Genomic DNA, 18,567 nt, shown 5'->3' on the forward strand with positions numbered 1-18,567 from the left:
CCTATTTAGCATGAAAATGTTTGATTTTAGCAAAAACCTGTCCTTTTGCTTTTATAGTGCAATAACATGATGATGTGTGCATTTTGAATGAAAAATTGATTTATTTAGACAGATAAATTTTCAAGAAATTAAGCTTCAAGTTAAGCACAGCCACAGTGAAATTAAATGACAACAAACTCTTAGTTTGGCAATCAATATATGGAATGCAGGCTTTCATGGCGTTATGATGAGCTGAAAAGACTTATTCAGGTCAACAGATAAATCAACCTTTAAAACATAATTTGGCATTTTTTCAAACGACAAGCTTACTCCATTTAGAGTTACAGAGCGGGGTATGCTGATAACGTTAAAAAAATAAATGGTCCCAAGTTTAAGGGGCTCCATATACGAGTGATTGACATTAGATACAAGAGTGTTATGTGTGTAATGAAAATCTGCTTGGAAAAAGTTGCTCACAGGTTCAAGACTTACGCCATCATCCCAGTATAAAGTGCCCAAGGCAGAGCCAGTTCTGTCTGGGGCAACAAACAAAATAAAGGGGTTGCTTCGGCTGGCATCAGTGTTAAGTGCTGGATACTGTCCTGGAATAATGTTTCCACCGTGGAAGTGGACCAAAATTTTATCGAGTGGTGCTTCGATTTCCACCCACTTCCCATCTACCTCAACTATGTCACCTAGGTTCATCAATTCATACCAAATGCCATTAGGAAAATATGCGTTAACTACGTCTTTGTTTTCTTGAACCACAGGTGATATTAGCAGACCCCTTCCCCACATAAATTGTTCGTTAATTAACAGGGCGTTTTTATCAGTTGGAAACTCGGAAAACAAACCTCTTGCCACAGTCGTGCCATTTGCATTGGCTGCATAGAAGAGCGTATAAAGGTATGGTAAAAGCATATATCGCATATTTAAAGCATCTCTCATGTAGTTCTGGGCCGTTTTTGAAAAGTCAACCGGCGCCTGGGCGCGGATTAAATGGTTGTTATGATTACGACTGAAGGGGTAAAATGCACCAAGCTGCATCCATCGAATGCACAACTGTTCGTTCGTTGGCGTGTTAAAACCGCAAATGTCTGCGCCAATCATTGGGATCCCAAACAGGTTAAAATTGATCACGCTGCTGATGGACTGTTTAAGTGCTTGCCAAGTGCTTACAACATCGCCGCTCCAGTGTCCACCGTACTTGCCCGCACTCGGGAAAGTAGACCTTGAAATGACGAATGGTCGCTGTCCCCTGATGTTCACCAAAGCCTCGCTTGTCGCTTTCATTTCGAGCGTACCAAATAGATTGTGCACGTTATAATGCGCGCTTAAATTTTGAACCGCTGACATGCACAGAGTTCTGGTAGTCAGCTTGCTTCCTCTAACATGTGGCACGTAAGGCGGTTCCTCAAGGCTACTATTGCCTGGACAACCGCTGGTTGAACCATCAACAAAATTTGAAGGCTCGTTCATGTCGATCCATACTCCGTCAAACGGAACCTCATCGTGGTACGATTGAAGCTGTTTTTGCCAGTAGGCGCTTGCGTCACGATGTGTGAAGTCAGGAAACACAGTTTTTCCAGGCCACACCTTTCCCTCTATTGGGGAAGATCCGCTCGGGTCTTTAATAAAAACATCCATTGCTACCCCGTCGTCATAGGGAGGATAAGAACCTGTAAAATTACATGGTTCTTAAATTGCGTGGCAAATTTCTTAGCTAAATGACATGTTTTGATTTTCAAAGTATTTTTGTCGTACCATTACGAAAACAACACACAACGATGCACTTTGGTTGCATGTCAAATTGTGACAATATTTTTAAACGATCAACGAGCCCACATCATAATGATGTTTTTTAGTATAGGACTAACCACGCAAAATTTAGATGGATTTCGCGAACTATTTCGGTTATTGCAGCATATTAACAGTAAGCCATTTTTATTTTCAATGGGGATTTTTCTCACGTTTGACGCAGTTTATAACCGGGATTACGTATTTACTTAAATATCACGCTATCTAGCATTCTAAAGAATTGCTACTACAGCCTAAAGTTTCGTGCTATTTCCAATTGACAAATGTCACGGGTTTTCGTTACTTAAAAGATGTACGAAATTCTTAGCCAAGTGTTGTGCGCTATAGTTGATTATTTAGTAGCACCATTTAAAAAACATCACAATATTGCACGTGCGACTTGTTGCAAAACCTCTTGACGTAAAAGGGTAAAACGTTTCCAAACATATAGGGTAATACCCTGCGTGACCGTAAAAATCAAGTCAAGTACCTCGGTAAAACTAAAAATCTCATGTGGCAAAGTTACTTTAGACTTTTGATGTTTAATGGCTTCTTGCAGTTTGTTTAACCACTTAAAAGATAGTCTACGTTCGCAAAACAATGCGTTTATCGTAGCGTTTTTCTTAACATTCTTTCATTAGGCACACTTACACAGACAACGTACAGTCGTACAGCAAACCCAACCGAGAATAAACTATATGCAATATTTGGACTGAGTTTGCAAAATATCGCGTATATTGCAGCGGTTTAAACACTAAGCAAATATACTTTTTCAACGGAATTTTCTTTCGTTGGACGCAGTATGGTACCTACGGGGATTACGTAACCATTGCCGCTAGGTTTTACGTTTATTGGTGATTTTTGATCGATATATGTCACGCCTTTGTCACGGGTTTTCGTTAGGTAAATTATGCGAGACGTGTTTAACTAGGGTTGTGTGTTTAGTAGTTCCATTTAGACAAACCACACATCGTTGAAATTTGGTGTGATGGGAAATCCCCAATGTTTTTTAACTATCGGCTATAACAGGGATGGCGAACCACTGACCCGCGGGTTAAGAAGTGACCAACCATAGTTTTATGACATACTTGTCTAATTAAAATACCGAAATGTTATCAATCATTTTCAGGAAATGATAAATGTAAAATAGCAATTCTTCTATAACTAGCACTATACTATTTAAATCAGGGCTGCCCCATCTGTTGGCCGTGCAAAAGTGTTTTAGGGGTGACGAGTATATAGGCCTACATTAACTGCACTTCAAAAAACGCGTGCAGAAAAGCAGACAGCCAAAAACATTTTCTTATTGCTGTAAAACGTAAATGGTGACGGAAAATTAAGAGCTCGAAGACTAAAAATTGTGAATACCCTGTGACCATGCTGAAAGCTTTCTGTTGAACTCCTGTAATCCCATAAAAAATGCTGCAGCATTTAATAACTATTTAGGTTCTTAATTGTCGTGGGAATCCTTTTGAAAATCGTCCAAAAACCTTGAATTACCAACCCAGACAATAACACATAAAACGACGCAGCAGCAAGGTATCGTATAAAATTAGCAAATAATTAAATATAAGACCCACTTGAGCATTTAGTACGGTAAGGATTAAGGTCGTGTTTGTGATCAGCGCGATAATAAGGTTCGCCATCCCTGGGCATGCGGCTTCAGCAAGCTTACACAATGCTTATACCACGTGGATTAGTGATTAAATGGTCACAGCGCGTCTTTTCTTTAGTGACCTATTTCAGACACAAAACTGCTTTTTAGGTTATACTATAATTTTTTTTATTTTTTAACAGTTTTTCATAAATGCAAAAATTAAGGGGAATTTAGAGAGACAAAGAATTCGATCTTTAGAGCCCTTGGCCTTATTTCAAACTGTATTTTTGACATATTCGAACCACGTTATAGCAAACTTTTCTGCGCTATGCGCAAATTCTATACGTCTTTTAAATGTCTTTTAACCCGCTTTGAAGGATTATTTTTATCTGAACCCGTGCGTGTCGTGACACTCTGTAAATAACGTTTTGCCACCCGAATAAGGAATGTTTCGAACCTAATAACCACATAAACAGCCCTTTTAAAATCGCCATTTTTCCTTTAGCTAAAAAAAGTTTCCAGGGACTTTTTATTTGTTAAATAGTATACCAAATCGTTTCTAGAATTCTTGCCTACAAACATTTTATTTACATTAAGTGGAACCCCATTTGCCACTGAGTGGTCAAAACATTCGCTAAATCTACTGATTTCTAACCTTTGTTTCGGCGCACCAATTAAATTCAGTAAAAGGATTTAACAAAAATTAGGAAGAGGTTAAACACTTTCTTAGCACTTATGTTGCCTACTATGTGTGACCTGTCAACTACGCTCTAAATCCTGAATTAGATTGATTTAACATGGGATGTAAAAGATCCAACTGACCTGGATGTTGCTGATTTGAAATACCAGGATCTATTATCATCATATAATGCTGGCCATTGTCATGGATGTTTTTTACTACTTGGCTCAGAGTGTTGTAGTTTGTTTTATCATAAGTAAAATCCAGTTTGCTGTCCATGTAGTCTATGTCATTCCATTGAACATCCTGCAAACCACGTAGCTTTATGACTAAAAGTTTGTATTCCTTTGAACAGTCTAGTAGCTAGGTGACAGTAGGACATTCAGATTAAATAAAAGTTAGTGTGTTCGGCTTAAAATGAAAGAGGTGCAAAGCACTTATACCATACGCATTAAACCAGTGGTTCTCAACCTTTTTTAGCTTACGGACCAGTGAAATTTCAAAACAAATTTTGCGGACCGGTGGACCTTTAAAAATCAAAATCAACCCAAAATGTAATTACGACAAAAGTATGCAACTTAAAAGCAAAGACTGGAAACTTCAATTAAATTAGCAATTTTCTGCTGTCTTTCTTATACCATACATGGTATACGAAAGTTTTTCACATACAACTATCTTAAAGTAAAATACTTCAACGACGTGTAGCCTACTTATAAACAGTTGGGCACAACACTGCGCATTGTTACGTACGGTAAGTCCAAAAGTAGAAAATTAATTTTATGTTACGTCACAGTGCTGCAAATTACTGAACTGGCGAAGTTCTTAATTCGGTGAACAAGCTTTTAACGTTACCGGCACCGGTCCGCGGACCGGCGGTTGAGAACCACTGCCTTAAACAACATAACATTAATTAGGTGACCAAAAAGTGGTACTAAAATAGATAGTGTTTGTAATGCTTCCAACCTGTGGCATCTTAGCCGTTCTCATTCTATTGACAATATCCTGCGTTGCCTGAGAGCTGTCGTAACCCCATCTACAAAGGTGAAATCCCAAACTCCAGTATGGTGGCATGAAGGGTCGGCCAACAACCTGCGTATATTGCTGGACAACTGCCTCAGGATTTGGACCCAACAAAATATAGAAATCCAAGATGCCTGTGTGAACAAATAAAACATTTTTTAAATAACACTATGGCAGAATGCTCGCGACTTGGCAACTACGCCAGCTAAACAATCAGCCAGAAAATCGAAGAAATTGATGCCAAGTAAAATATTCAAAAAATTTTAGAATTTTTTTTAAAAGATCGATTGCATATATTATGTGAAATAAGGTAAAAAAACATTGCGGTTGTTTGCACACATAGCCAATCTAATATTTTTAAGAGCATGAATATGTATAAACATTCGTACTACAATTGGGGATAAATATATTGTGGCGTCAGTCCGAAAAAGGGCCAAGCGAGCTGTTTAGCAGAAAAAAGGCTGTGCAAGCAGATATGTTATAATATGAGTTTATTTTTAAACAAGTTACCAGACTCAGATACGAGTTTGCAAATATTTAATAACCCTTTAAAACTTTTCGCACCTCCAATTGTTCTCCAAGTGATAGCAGGTGCAGGTTGCACCTCTGCTTCCATAGCATTACTGTTGAGCAAGAAAACCCCAAATGCATTCCCATCATCCTCGATGCCCATGTAAAAAGGGTGTGCACCATAAAGGTTTGTGTCAACTTGAGGAATTTGGTCTCTTGTCCAAAATAAAAGCCTTTTCCAATTGGTTTCAACCAATGGACTTTCATGCCTTTCACCAAGGCCATATAGGTATTTTGAAGGTAGAATGCTAGATAGCTGCACAAAGTATTTTTACAAGGCTATTAGTCCTATAGAGCAAAATATGTGGCGCAATAAGTTAAAAGGGGGTATTAACTAGTTTGGTACTATGTTACACTTAACTTAGTATAATAAAACACATTTACTCTTACAACAAGGGTGATAATTTGAGACATCCAACTAAATTTTGTATAGTTACTGTAAGAGCAAAATGTAAGAAAAATACGGCCAAATGTTTAAATTCTTCAAGCTTTTGACTTCTAATTCGCTAAAGCAGTGTTTCATTATGGTGGTTTTCAGCCCTGAGGAGGGCACAAGCAAATTGTTTTAATAACTATCCAGTTAAACTTTCGTTCATGGTTTTTATTTATATCTTTACTTAAGTCAAGTCAAGTCCTTTAAAAACAGTGACTTAAGTGCACTATGTTACAACACTGTGTTACACTGCACTAAAATTTAGTAGCATGTGGTACAATACACCATGCAATGATGATTATAAGACCACAGCTTAATGGATTCTTTCATTTTGTTTTAACCACTTGAAGTTTAGGTAGATTTAACAAATCAGTGCGCTTATTGCAACAACAATTACATTTTATCACAGGGATTACACTAGTAGTCCAAGTAACTTTTATCATACCAAGTTTAAGGCAACATAGTTCTAAACTAGTTAATATAACTAAACAAGGCAGTGTCTGGTATTTCATCTGGTTATAACTGCATTATTTAATTAAACAAAGATTAATTCTAATCAGATTTAGGTAATATTTTATTGTACAAGTTGTTTACCATATTAGAATGGATAACAATTAAGATTACCAAGTGATACTGAGCAATGTGTTGTTACATAGAGAATGTAGACTTCCTTACCTGCAAAAACTGATTTGCATAGATTAGTGGGCCAATTATAGTGTCAAAAATCACACTTTCTGTTGACTTCCTTTTGATAACTAGGTTGAACGGATTGGACTTGACAGTCAAACTATACATTAGTGGGTCCAACGTGGCATTTATGATCTTTGGAGTTTCAATTGGAACTTCATATCTTTCCATACTCGCATCTCGAATTCGAAATCTAATTCTTTCCGGAGTTTCAATAAAAGCATCAAAAATCAATGTGGAGATTTGTTTTTCAATTCTTGTGTGGGCTGTACTTGGTAATATCAGCATTCCATTAAAACCATAACTGGTTTGCTATAAAAATATACTTTTTAATACAAAGCCGTTAAAATAATATCTACAATATATCAACTACATTTAAATGTAAAAAAATAATTTAATTGGTTCAAATATGACTTAAATATTAAATGGTAATAAATTCTAAACAAAATGCCAAATGGATTTCATACCTTATAATTCTTTAGTTGATAGGATTGGTAACCAGTTGGATAATAACACCAGGGCACATTGTCATATCCCACTCCAGAGAATGGGTTAAAACAGCATCCACGATTAATACATTTCTCTTCTACTTGAGGAACAGTTTCTGGATAACAATCAACTCTGCAAACAAATATAAGCACATTTAAAAAATCATGTGCAGGTAAAAACCTTTACTAAAAGAGATTTAAATATATATATACAAATGTTGGCAGATATAAATCTATAAATAGCCACTAATAAAATGCAAGTTTGTCCTTCTGAATGTTATGTCACTTCGCGTCCAATCTCCGTTGTGACCTATAATTTTTATGTGCACACCTAAGATTCAGAATCCAAACACAACTAAAACTTTATACTAAAATGTGCACAGTCCACTAATTAGGATACATAAATGTAGGTAGAAAAAAATCTTCTGCAAAGAAAAGTTTTGCCATGTAAGAAATCCATTGCTGCAAATAACACTTTGCAGACCCACGTTTTGCACCTATGGCTAAATAGTGCAAAATTTGAAAAGTTAATAGTGTAGGTAGGACAGTAGGGTCTTATTGTACCAGTTAGGCAAGTTGTTTTCACACTAACATGCTATGATGTCTGTGTCACCACCTTACAATGTTTAGTTTATCACCTTCTGTTTTGACTTAGTCGGTTGCAAGTGGTTTGGCTTTGTGTATTTAAAATGGAAGTCTCGCCTAAAAACTAACCTTCAGTGTTATATACTCAGATAATTTCTAAACTGCAATAAGACATTTTTTGAGTAGCATTACCTATATGCTAACTTACCCACTGTTCAATAATTTGAAACTGGTATTTTTTATCCACTAATACATTTCTAACCACCCTTGTCGCTTGTGGCTGACTAGCGAGCTATAGTACCACCACATGAACACAAAGCAATGTATTATCACATATGAGTGTGTGCCAGGTTTGAAAGTTAGGCCAGTGCACGGGAATTATTATTGCAAAAAAGCAGCTGGTCTTGAAACCTATCACAACTGACATTATTTGGGCTAGGGTGGGTTAGCTAATAGGTTAGGGTAAGTTAAGCATATTATTAAATAATAAATATAATAATACTTGGCTCACCCCAAAAAAATGTAATATTTTAGTTAGCATTGGGTAGTATCATTTCCACCAAAGGGTTATTTTTTTTAAATACATAAAGATTTTGTTATAAAGCAAAAAAATTACAAACAAGGGCGCTGGTCTAAAATCCTACAACATTTATTTTAACAGCACCGCAACAAAACGAGTTGTCAAAGTTATAATTGCAAGAAAGTCATAAATAAAATATGTAAGAACAAATATAATAATAATACCTGACCCACGCAAACCAAACGCTAACTCGCACCCTAACCTAAATACTGTTAGCAATATAAACGCCCGGACGAAAATGTGGTAGGATTCTAGAACAGCGCCCAGAATATACTTTTAACTTCACCTGAAACTTGGATCAATCCCACAAGAATTGCAGTTGCAGCACACGTTGAATGAGCATAAAACAGCCAATACCATCAAACCATAATAGCTACGAGCTGCCATTTTGACCAACTTGTGGAACTAATAATGACAACCCTGCTTAATGCTTACAAGGTTGCCCTTAGATCTTTGCTAGTTCCTTGTTTTGATACTAGTGCAAAGTTCATTATTATCTGCATTTAAGCGAAACGTTACCCACCGAAGCATATTCATTTTCTAGAATAGAATACTTATAACTAACAGCTGACGAGCACACGGACACGATGTCGGGAGAACAAACAAAACGCAACTTAAAAAAACTAAAAATGTGCGTTGGAGGAGGATTGTAGATCGGCGCACAGTTCTGTTTGGTTTATTTTTGCGCTTCTCTTTTAGAGGGGCTGCTACATACCTTTTATAATGTTGTCACCTGTCAAGTCATAAAGACGATTTTAATTTTTCGTCAAATTGCCTAAATTCTTACCGTATCAATTATGTGTGTAACATTTATTACTCTGTGTTGCCTAATTTGACGGAACCATGAACGTGACTGGTGTGCACTGACGCGAATGTACTGAGATTTGTGAATATATACTTTTTATATGGGCCGAAAATTTATTTTCGGGCCATATCTTGTTTTTCCCGCTATTTATATGGGCCGAAAATTTATTTTCGGGACATATCTTGTTTTTGCCCGAAAATGTTTCAGACCGATTTTTGTCCGGAGCTTTATAGAAAAAGTATACATCGTACAACTTTCAAATTTTCAGACATGGCGTAGAGTGGTATGAAGGTGTAATGTAGAGGTTTATGAGGCTGCACCCCTAGGTGCCTTTGACTGGGGGGCAAAAACCTGAAATATTGCGTTTTAGTTCTCTGTAGCTAACGACTGACATCTAGCAGCAGAAAAACTTCCATACAGAATTCGTTCATATTCGCTTGCTTTGTCCAGCTTTTGAAGTGACGAAACGACTAACCGCCTGCTGCGCTTTATTGTCGCGTGAGACTTTCATTGTGCGAAGTAGCACGTCCAAAACCGGGCTCGTGCGACTTGCATTTTAAAAAGTGGTTTCTCTTTAGTAAAATTACTTAATGGTCTTAGAAACAACTTATTTTACCACCGCAAATTTAAATGCGAAATCTGGTGGCAACTCCAATCCAACATATCAACACCAGGCCTACACAACTTAAAATTGTGTGTTGATACGTTGGATTGGAGTAACATACTATACAGGTGCAAATAGCAAATATTCTCCAAATACGATTTTTTCAAATATTCTTCAAATCGTATTTCATCGTCTTGTCGCGGTAATACAAAAAGAGGTAAGGCCGTGAATAAAGTTTCACCCACCGTACAATTAACGGAGGGAAGCATTGCGAGTAGAGATGTTCAAACATAGGGTGTATTTACCGCCGCAAATTTAAATGCGAAATCTTGAGGCAGTCTACGCCTCTCTGTTAGCACCTGTCGTGCATCTTGCTCCAACCAGCATACAACATCAGGCCTAAACATCTAGCAAAACTTTCGATTTAATAGTTTGCGTATTGAGAACATAATAGTGACTTTAATATTGTTTGAAACTGAAGATTTAAAGCCTGTTTTAACAGTGATTGCTCGGACCAAGCCATGGTAAAAAAATACCGAGTGAAAGTTTGTAAAAGTATAGCAAACCATAGGCGTTAAACCATTTTTAGTCTTTAAGAGAATGATAATATTTGATTTTCAAACATGTAAGCTGGTCAAAATCTAATAAAATAGCCATACGCATTATCTACGTAAATTCTATTTATCAAATATATGTTTCGATAATTCCCCAAATTCGACGCCATATTTGAACCCCTTTCGCATCAAATGCATATTTTAAGTGGGGAAGTTTTCGGCCCATATCTGTTTTTGATTGCAGAAACAAGTTAAGGAAAACGAAAAACAAAATATATAATATAAAGTACACAATACAAAATATTAAAAAAAAATAATAATAATAAATAAAATAAAATAAAGTAAAAATTGAAAATAAACACTAAGCCCTGAAAATATACCCCCTGACAAAATATACAACAACCGCACCCCCGACTATGGCATGCCTTGATGCGAAAGGGGTTCAAATATGGCGTAGATTTGGGGAAATAATCGAAACATATATTTGATAAATAGAATTTACGTAGATAATGCGTATGGTCATTTTATTAAATTTTGATTAAAGCACGTGTTGCTCCCCTAAAGACATGCTCAATTCCGAGTTAACTACGGCCGTTCTTGCGGTCAAATTGGACCAACTTGTGAGGAGAGAGTTGGATCTGGGCAAGTGCCGATCGGTATTCTGGACGGATTCAAACGCGGTTTTGCAAAGCATTCGCAACTGCAAGAAGCGCCTTCCTGTGTTTGTGGCGAATCGCCTGGCCAAAATTGAATATGTTTCTAGTCCAAGTCAATCGATGCAGGTAAGCTCAAACATAATTCCGACCGACGATGCACCACGTGGACTAAACGTAAAAAATACCTAAAATCGAGTCGATGGCTCACCGGTCCAAGGTTCTTTGGGAAAGCGAGGACACCTGGCCCTCTCCACTTGACTTGTCGCCGTTGCCATTCCGCTTTCTAAATGAAAAGGATCAAACAGTCTGTTTGATATGATATCCAATGAGTCTTCCACTGATCGTCTTATCGCCAAATACTTCCTGGAATCGACTGAAAGGGGCTGCTGGCTGGTGACTTCGATACAAGTTGACGTTCATGCTAAAGCTATTCCCGCCAAAATATCAAGCTGCGACGGGTAGCCTGACTGTTGTCGAACTCAGAGCTACTGAATTCGAAATAGTGAAATACGTGCAGCAAAGCAGTTTCGCTACGGGTCTATAAAAAGGGACAAAGCTGTTTGCCTACAAAAGAAAACTGGGCTCTGTGAAAGCTTAGTCCAATTCTGGTGGACAGAATTTTGAGACATGGAGGAAGACTCAAGCGTGCGATGATCGACTTTCATATGAAGCATCCAATCATTCTTCCATATAACCACCGAGTGACGGACTTTGTGATCATGCAACAGCATTATGAAGTCGGACATGCTGGGATGGGACACACGTGGTCGTCCCTCAAGCAACGCTACTGGGTCATTAAACGTGGTATATAGCGGTACGACGTGTTTTGGGCAAGTACGTCTCATGCCGACGACGAAACGATTCCTTGGGCCAGCAGCTGACTGTGTACTTACCTGCTGCGAGGCTGCAGGCCAAAGGGCCACCGTTCTCAGCGGTTGATGCCAACTACTTCCGGACCTTTTTTGTTAAACAAGGGCGCAGTGAGTTAAAGAGGTACGGGTATACCTTTAATTATTTTTCTTTTTTTATTCAGGGCTGTTCGCATCGAGATATCACATTCCTTATCGACCGACTCGTTCATTGGAGCGCTACGATGTTTCATCGGTCGTCGTGGACGTCCGGGCAAAATCCACAGTTACAGCACCAACTTTGTTGGTGGTGAGCGCATACCGCGTGAAGAGCTACATAAGTGAAATTGAAGAAGTCGATTGATTATGAGGTCTCATTAATGTAGGCCTACCATATGTCCTCTTTTAGAAGGTTCTGTCCTTTTTTCTAAAAAAAACTGAATGGTCCTCCGAGACGCTCAAAATTTTTTTGAAAACATGCTGACTAGCTGGTTTAAAACAGGTTTTCCATCAAATAGCTTTTCAAAGGGGGCTACGAAGCATAAAAGATTGAGAACCACTGAGTTATATTAGTCTATAGCAGCGATTCTTTACCGGGGGCGCAAATCTTCTGTTTTCTACTGATGTTAACGTTTTTTAGCACAAAGTCTCTTTGAGTGCCAAATAACGGCTCCATTTAATTACAATTTTGATAACTTATAGATAAACGATAAAATTCATCCAACAGGGGGACTCAAACTTTTTTACGCGAAACGATAATGTCTTTGCAATATTGCCGTTTGTATTGTGTGACGAAACATCTTTTCAAAGGCGCAAGGCATAGGGAAATTACCACAGGGAGCGCGGCAGAAAAAAAGTTAAGAACCACTGATGGTCTAGACCAGAGGTTCCCAACGTGGGCGGTACCGCCCCCTTGTGGGCGTTGGCGAGTTACAAGGGGGCGTGTTGGATCTTTTTCTTAATTGGGGGGCGCTGAACGCACATAAGGGGGCGTTACATGAATATACTTGAAAAAAAAAATTATAAAAAGTTCACATAAAATAGTAACAAACAGCACTGTAGGTAACTTTTAACCTTAAATGGCAACTTCTGTACTGCGAACTTATAGTAGTTTCCCGACCATTGTTAAGTAATAATTGGCTTTCTTTTGTAAAGGTGTTGGTTGCTGTTGCGTTTCACCGTTTTATACGCGGCAAAATGTTTGTATATTTAAAGCAGGGGTCGCCAACCTACGGCTCACGGTCCAGATTCGGCCCGCCGACCCTTTGACAAATAGACACTGGTCCATTTCAAGTACTTTTTCACTATTTTAACTTAGTACAGGCCAAAATTTTTGCGCTTCGCGCAGATGTTCGTCATAGGTCCGGTTTGTTTACGTTTTGATGCTGCCTTTTCAACTAGATCAGCGATTCTTTACCGTTGCACCGAGGAAGGCTGCCAAGTGCGTCGCGCAAAAACGTATTAAAAAATATTAGACATATTTCTTAACAATTTTTGATTTTTTTCGGCAATGTGATAAAGCCTAGCAGGAAATTTAAAAGAAATGCCGGTATACCCCCAAAAAATCGCGGTCGCTTCGCTCGCCAGGTGCACCCGGAATTCAAAATCTATTAAGGTTATCGCGTTTTCTCAAAGTAGCTTCATTACACTTTTAATTAGTAGTATGGATGAAAAAAATCAAAGGCCCGCCTGATTAACAGTTGTCTTAACATTTGAATAACCCAATTCTTGTTAACATTTTGAGACCTTTCAGTGTTTGGTTTGGGCCCGCGGCTAGAAAAGGTTGCAAACCCCTGATTTAAAGTCTTGGTGCAGAAAGTTGAATTTTTCCTGGTAATGACATAACCTGGTGAATTAATGCATCTTTTAATTCCCATAGTGAATGCATGTTAGACAACCTAAAATACGACTGACAGCTTATCGAAACGAAAGTGAAGACACTATGATGTTAGACAACGATTAATATAATACTTTACTGCAAAGCAAGATGAGGGGAGCGATATGAAATAATATTAAGCCCAAGGGGGCACTAGTGTAAAAAAGGTTGGGAAACACTGGTCTAGGCCAGCGGTTCTTAACCGGGGGGGGCGCGCCCCCTAGGGGGGCGCCAGGCAATTCTAAGGGGGCGCGAGCTCGACTTCAATATTTTAACTTTTTGCAGTGATTTTAATGGTTTCGTTTGGGTTAGGCATAATTCCTACCTACAAACTCTGTTTTTTTGCCAACTTTAACATTGAACGGCAAAAAATTTCGCGCTGCGCGCGAATCTTCTAATTCCTTTTTAGAAAATCCACTGTATCACCGCCCTATTAAATTAACTTATAGATAAACGATAAAAGCTATCGCCCTTTCGGACTATTTTTCATCCATATTTTTTATATATGATAACAGGCTATAGCAACAGGGGGAGTCGAACTTTTTTAGCGCGAAACTATATTGTTTTTGCAATATTGCCGTTGTATTGTGTGCCGTTACATCTTTTGAAACACGATAATGTTTAATATATGCGCTTGACATTTTTTGTTCTCGACATCATACAACTCTTACAACTGTGGAGTAAATGCCCTCGCAACACGTTCGTCAAAATCAGCTCGATAAAATCAATGTGTCGAGCTCGCGCAATTTGTTATGTGCCCAATGCAAAACGCCTCTTCGGTTGCAGTTTAGCCAATTCGACCAAATAAAACTCAACATTTTGCGCGCTTTGCGCGACCAACAACACCCTTCACTATTTTACTTTTTTCTTAGTGATATTTAATTGCAAAATGTTGAAATATTTTCATAGGGGGGCGCAAGGCATGAGAAAATTACCAAAGGGGGCGCGGCTGAAAAAAGGTTAAGAAACACTGGTCTAGACTCTAGACTTCTTTAGTGGCCCATTTACGTTGCAAAAAAAATCTGTAGCCCAATACATTTTTATGAAAGAAAAAAAACTGTAAAATAGGTTTAGAACAAAACGCAGCAAACATATTTCAAAACAGATTATTTATTCAACCGTGCATTAGCCCACTGGTCAAGAACCGCTGGTCTAGACTCTATATAGCATACACGTAGTTCTCAGCAGATGCTTCAATTTTTTTCATTATTTTTTATATTTAGTGATGAGCTACGCCAGAAGTATCCTTGTTTTAGAAAAGGTCGTATTTATTTCGAAGCTGAATGCAATACTTGTGGCACGTTTTTCTCAAACATAACAATTATTATGTCGTTTTACTTACAGGCAAGAAAATGTCCTCTTTTTGGTACATTTATCTTTTTGGGTGCTGAAAATATGATAGCCGTACATTAATGTCTTTGTCTCGACAAATTAACCTAACTTCTCCAAGGTTGGGATAGATTGTAGAAAATTGTTCGTTCTATTGTTTACTGATTCAGATAAAATATCCACTCAGGTTTGCTGCTGTCGTATTAAGCCCAAACTGTTTATTGAATGTAAAGCGCTTGCATATAAAGTAATTTCAGAAGAGTTCTGCAGTAAAAAGGCAACACGTTACATACGTAATCAATTTCTCAATAATTTTAACTTACTACGTAGCATATCACATGACAAAATGGCGTTGCTATAAATTGTTTTTCTCGACTTGGTCTCATACGAGGAAATAATATTTTTGTCCGAATACCGTTTCAACAAAGGCCCTGACTTCATATAAACAATTAACAATACAACCGAACTGGCCAACACATATCTGATACTAAAATATCAATATGTTTACTGCATGGCGCTTTAAACCATATGGTTAACACTAAACGCATAAGCGTAAGAACTTACAGAACTTTTCGCTAGCCGAAAATTTGTTTCAGAAAAGTTATTTTAGAAATCTTGCTAGGTTGCCGGCAATGTGTTTTTTTAAATAAATTTTCCATGACGACATTTTAACAGCGATAAAAACAAATTCTTTGTAAAAATAACAATGTGACGCTACAGAATCAACAGCAGATTTACAAATATCTGCAGCAACGTGAAATTGTGTCAAAGTTCAACCCTCCCACTGCCAGCCACATGGTTGGTGTTTGGGAGCGTATGATATGCTCTGTGCGCAAAATACTCAACACAATGCTTGCGGAGCAGATCTTAACAGATGAGAAGCTGAACACTTTGATGGTTAAGGTCGATGCGATCCTCGTCCCTTGGTCCTTGTTTACGTTCGAGTCCAAGGATGAAGGGCCCCTAACACCTAATCACCTACTGCTGCAACGTGCAGCGCCAAACATACCACCGGGCTGTTTACGGGAAAGGACTGCATGTTACCATCGCAACCGTTACTTAGCTGACCGGTTTTGAAGGCGATGGTCTCGGGAGTACCTGCCGACACTGATGGCCAGATCTAAAAGGACGAAAGGACATGGTAATTTGGAATCTGGTGACTTTGTGCGGGTGGCAGATGACAACCAACCCAGGAGCAAATGGCTCCTGTGTCGTGTGATCGATGTACTTCCTGACCGCAAGAGATTCGTGCGTCAAGTGATCGTCAGCACTCACGCTAGTGAATTGAGACGCCCAATGGCAAAATTGTGCTTGTTATTTCGTGATGACACGAAGCGTGAGTATAATCACATATGTTGTATTTGGAATTACTGTCCGATGCTTGTGTTTGTTGCCAATTTACTCCTTGGATTCGTACATTGTTGGGATTTATGTAGGGCTACCAACTTTTTTTCACCCAAAAAGAGGACATTTTGTGCAAGGAAGTAAAACGAAAGTAGAATTGTTACGTTTGAGTTTACTGATGTTTTACATTTCCTCGGTAGTTGCAGGCAAAAGTAACCAAAATAACAAATCAGATTTATTTTTCAGATTCATTCCATGAATACCTGCGATTTCCTTAACTTTTGCCAATAAGGAATGACCATTTTTAACGAGATCATGAAATTGTTTACACGAAGTATCATTGAAATTATATACAACCGTTAAGAATATGCTCGAAACTAATCCAAATAGTATGCTGTCTCTTTCTTTGTACCATTGTGGCTGCATCAAAGAGAAAAATGCGTTCAACATTTGCATTATGGACCATAATGCTAAAGCAAAATTGCGCGATTTTTAACAGATTTTTCTGGCGCTATGTTTGCAACAATGTTTGCAACGGAGCTCTCTTTTATCATAGGTTAGCTCCAGCTCCATCCCTGGAGCTTATTAATACCACTGCTCCGGCTCCATTACGTCAAAAAATGTATTTTAAGGATGAACGCTTAATTTGCAATATAGAGTTTCAAAATAATCACAAACTATATACCACAATAAAATAAAACAAAAAAACACCACAATGGTTAGTTAGAAAAGGTCGCGCCAAAAAGAGGCATCAATTCTTGATTTTGTGAAGGGTTGCAGTTAAACTATGTGACTTCAGCCATTACTAATCGCATAGAATCTTATGAAATACATCGGAGCCGGAGCTATTTTTTAAACAACTGGCTCCAGCTCCATTTGAACTGCGCAGAGCTCCGGCTCCATGCTCCGGCTCCGTCTCCGAAGCCCTGAGTCATTTGATAGTTTCAATAAGCTCCGGAGCTGGATATAACCTATAATGATAAAAGAGAGCTCCGGAGCCAAAGAAATGTAATATTTACGCCTGCTCCAAATCCCTGGTTTCAACTATTGGTCGAAAACGTTTAGCTCTGGTTAAATCCCAATAAACAGTTCTGGGTAAAAGAAGTCCAACGCCTCACTATGGATAATTCAAAATAGTACAAACTGACTATTCCTGATGTAGTCGCCGACTGTCGAACAGACTAAGTGGTCAATACCTCGTCGCAGAATGCTTAATGAAGGATAGCCGCAACATAAAGAAATAAAATAAATTTGACGAGTTTTTTTTTCTAGGGGGCCATGAGCCTTTTTCAAGGGGGCCATGAAAAAAAATAAAAAATAACATTTTTTGAAATTTAATCTTTACTCCAAAAATATAAATTAAAATTTGCAAGCAGAGACGGCAACCTGATTGAGTTTTGCCTAAGATAATTTTACAACATTTTGGGAAAGAACTAAGCAATTCATACCCTAAGCTTAATGAAATGGTTATACCATTGCTACAGCCTTTTCCCTCAACATATCGTGTGGATGTCGGTTTTCAACAATGTTACTTAGAAGACAAAGCAGCGTTTTCCACCACTAAACCAGCAAATAACTATGCCACAGGAAAAACAAGCTCAAATATCACATTAACTGAATATTTAATAACGAATTTATGTACTGTCATGTTTATTGTGTGTTGTATTTACATCATTTTATCATTCTAACTGTCGGTTACTGTATATTCAAAAGGTTGAAAAAATAGGGCCATTGATTTCTCAAAAGTTTCAAAGAGGGCCATGGTGTAAAAAAGGTTTGGAACCCCTGCTCTAATGGAAACAGAATTGGGGGTTCTAAGGACATCGAATCATAGTGCATTACAATGTGTATTTAAAATTAATTTTTTCTAGGCTTACAGCTAGCAAACCAGTAAAAAAACTAACTAACTCTGACCTTTGGTGACCTGAGGCCCTGTTCCTACTATAGTAACAAAAATACCTGGTCACACTAGTTTAATTATATTTAATTTATATTATAGTTTGTCTTACAAGTTACTTACACGACAATAAAACTGTGAGATAAATAAGTTGTTTCTATGTGATACAGCAATGGTTCTCAACCTGGGGGTTGCAAAGGGCTGTCTGGAGGGTCGCCATGTACAATTTCATTAAGGAA

General features: G+C 38.0%; 1 protein-coding gene and 1 pseudogene across 1 annotated transcript; one reads left to right on the plus strand and one right to left on the minus strand.

Moving 5' to 3' along the window:
- Nucleotides 1-40: 40 nt before the first annotated feature.
- Nucleotides 41-8,871, minus strand: LOC146136088 (lysosomal alpha-glucosidase-like). The gene is made up of 7 exons (XM_083395456.1): nt 8,702-8,871; nt 7,230-7,383; nt 6,751-7,074; nt 5,637-5,898; nt 5,016-5,206; nt 4,196-4,358; nt 41-1,658 (listed from the first exon to the last, which is right to left on the minus strand). The coding sequence occupies exons 1-7, from the start codon at nt 8,800-8,802 to the stop codon at nt 214-216; spliced, it is 2,640 nt and encodes an 879-aa protein (XP_083251582.1). The 5' UTR covers nt 8,803-8,871; the 3' UTR covers nt 41-213.
- Nucleotides 8,872-10,944: 2,073 nt separating this feature from the next.
- Nucleotides 10,945-18,563, plus strand: LOC146136089 (uncharacterized; annotated as a pseudogene).
- The last annotated feature ends 4 nt before the right edge of the window (nt 18,564-18,567 follow it).

The sequence above is a fragment of the Ascidiella aspersa genome, chromosome 8 (assembly GCF_963924565.1).
Source record: "Ascidiella aspersa chromosome 8, kaAscAspe10.2, whole genome shotgun sequence".
Taxonomy (NCBI): domain Eukaryota; kingdom Metazoa; phylum Chordata; class Ascidiacea; order Phlebobranchia; family Ascidiidae; genus Ascidiella; species Ascidiella aspersa.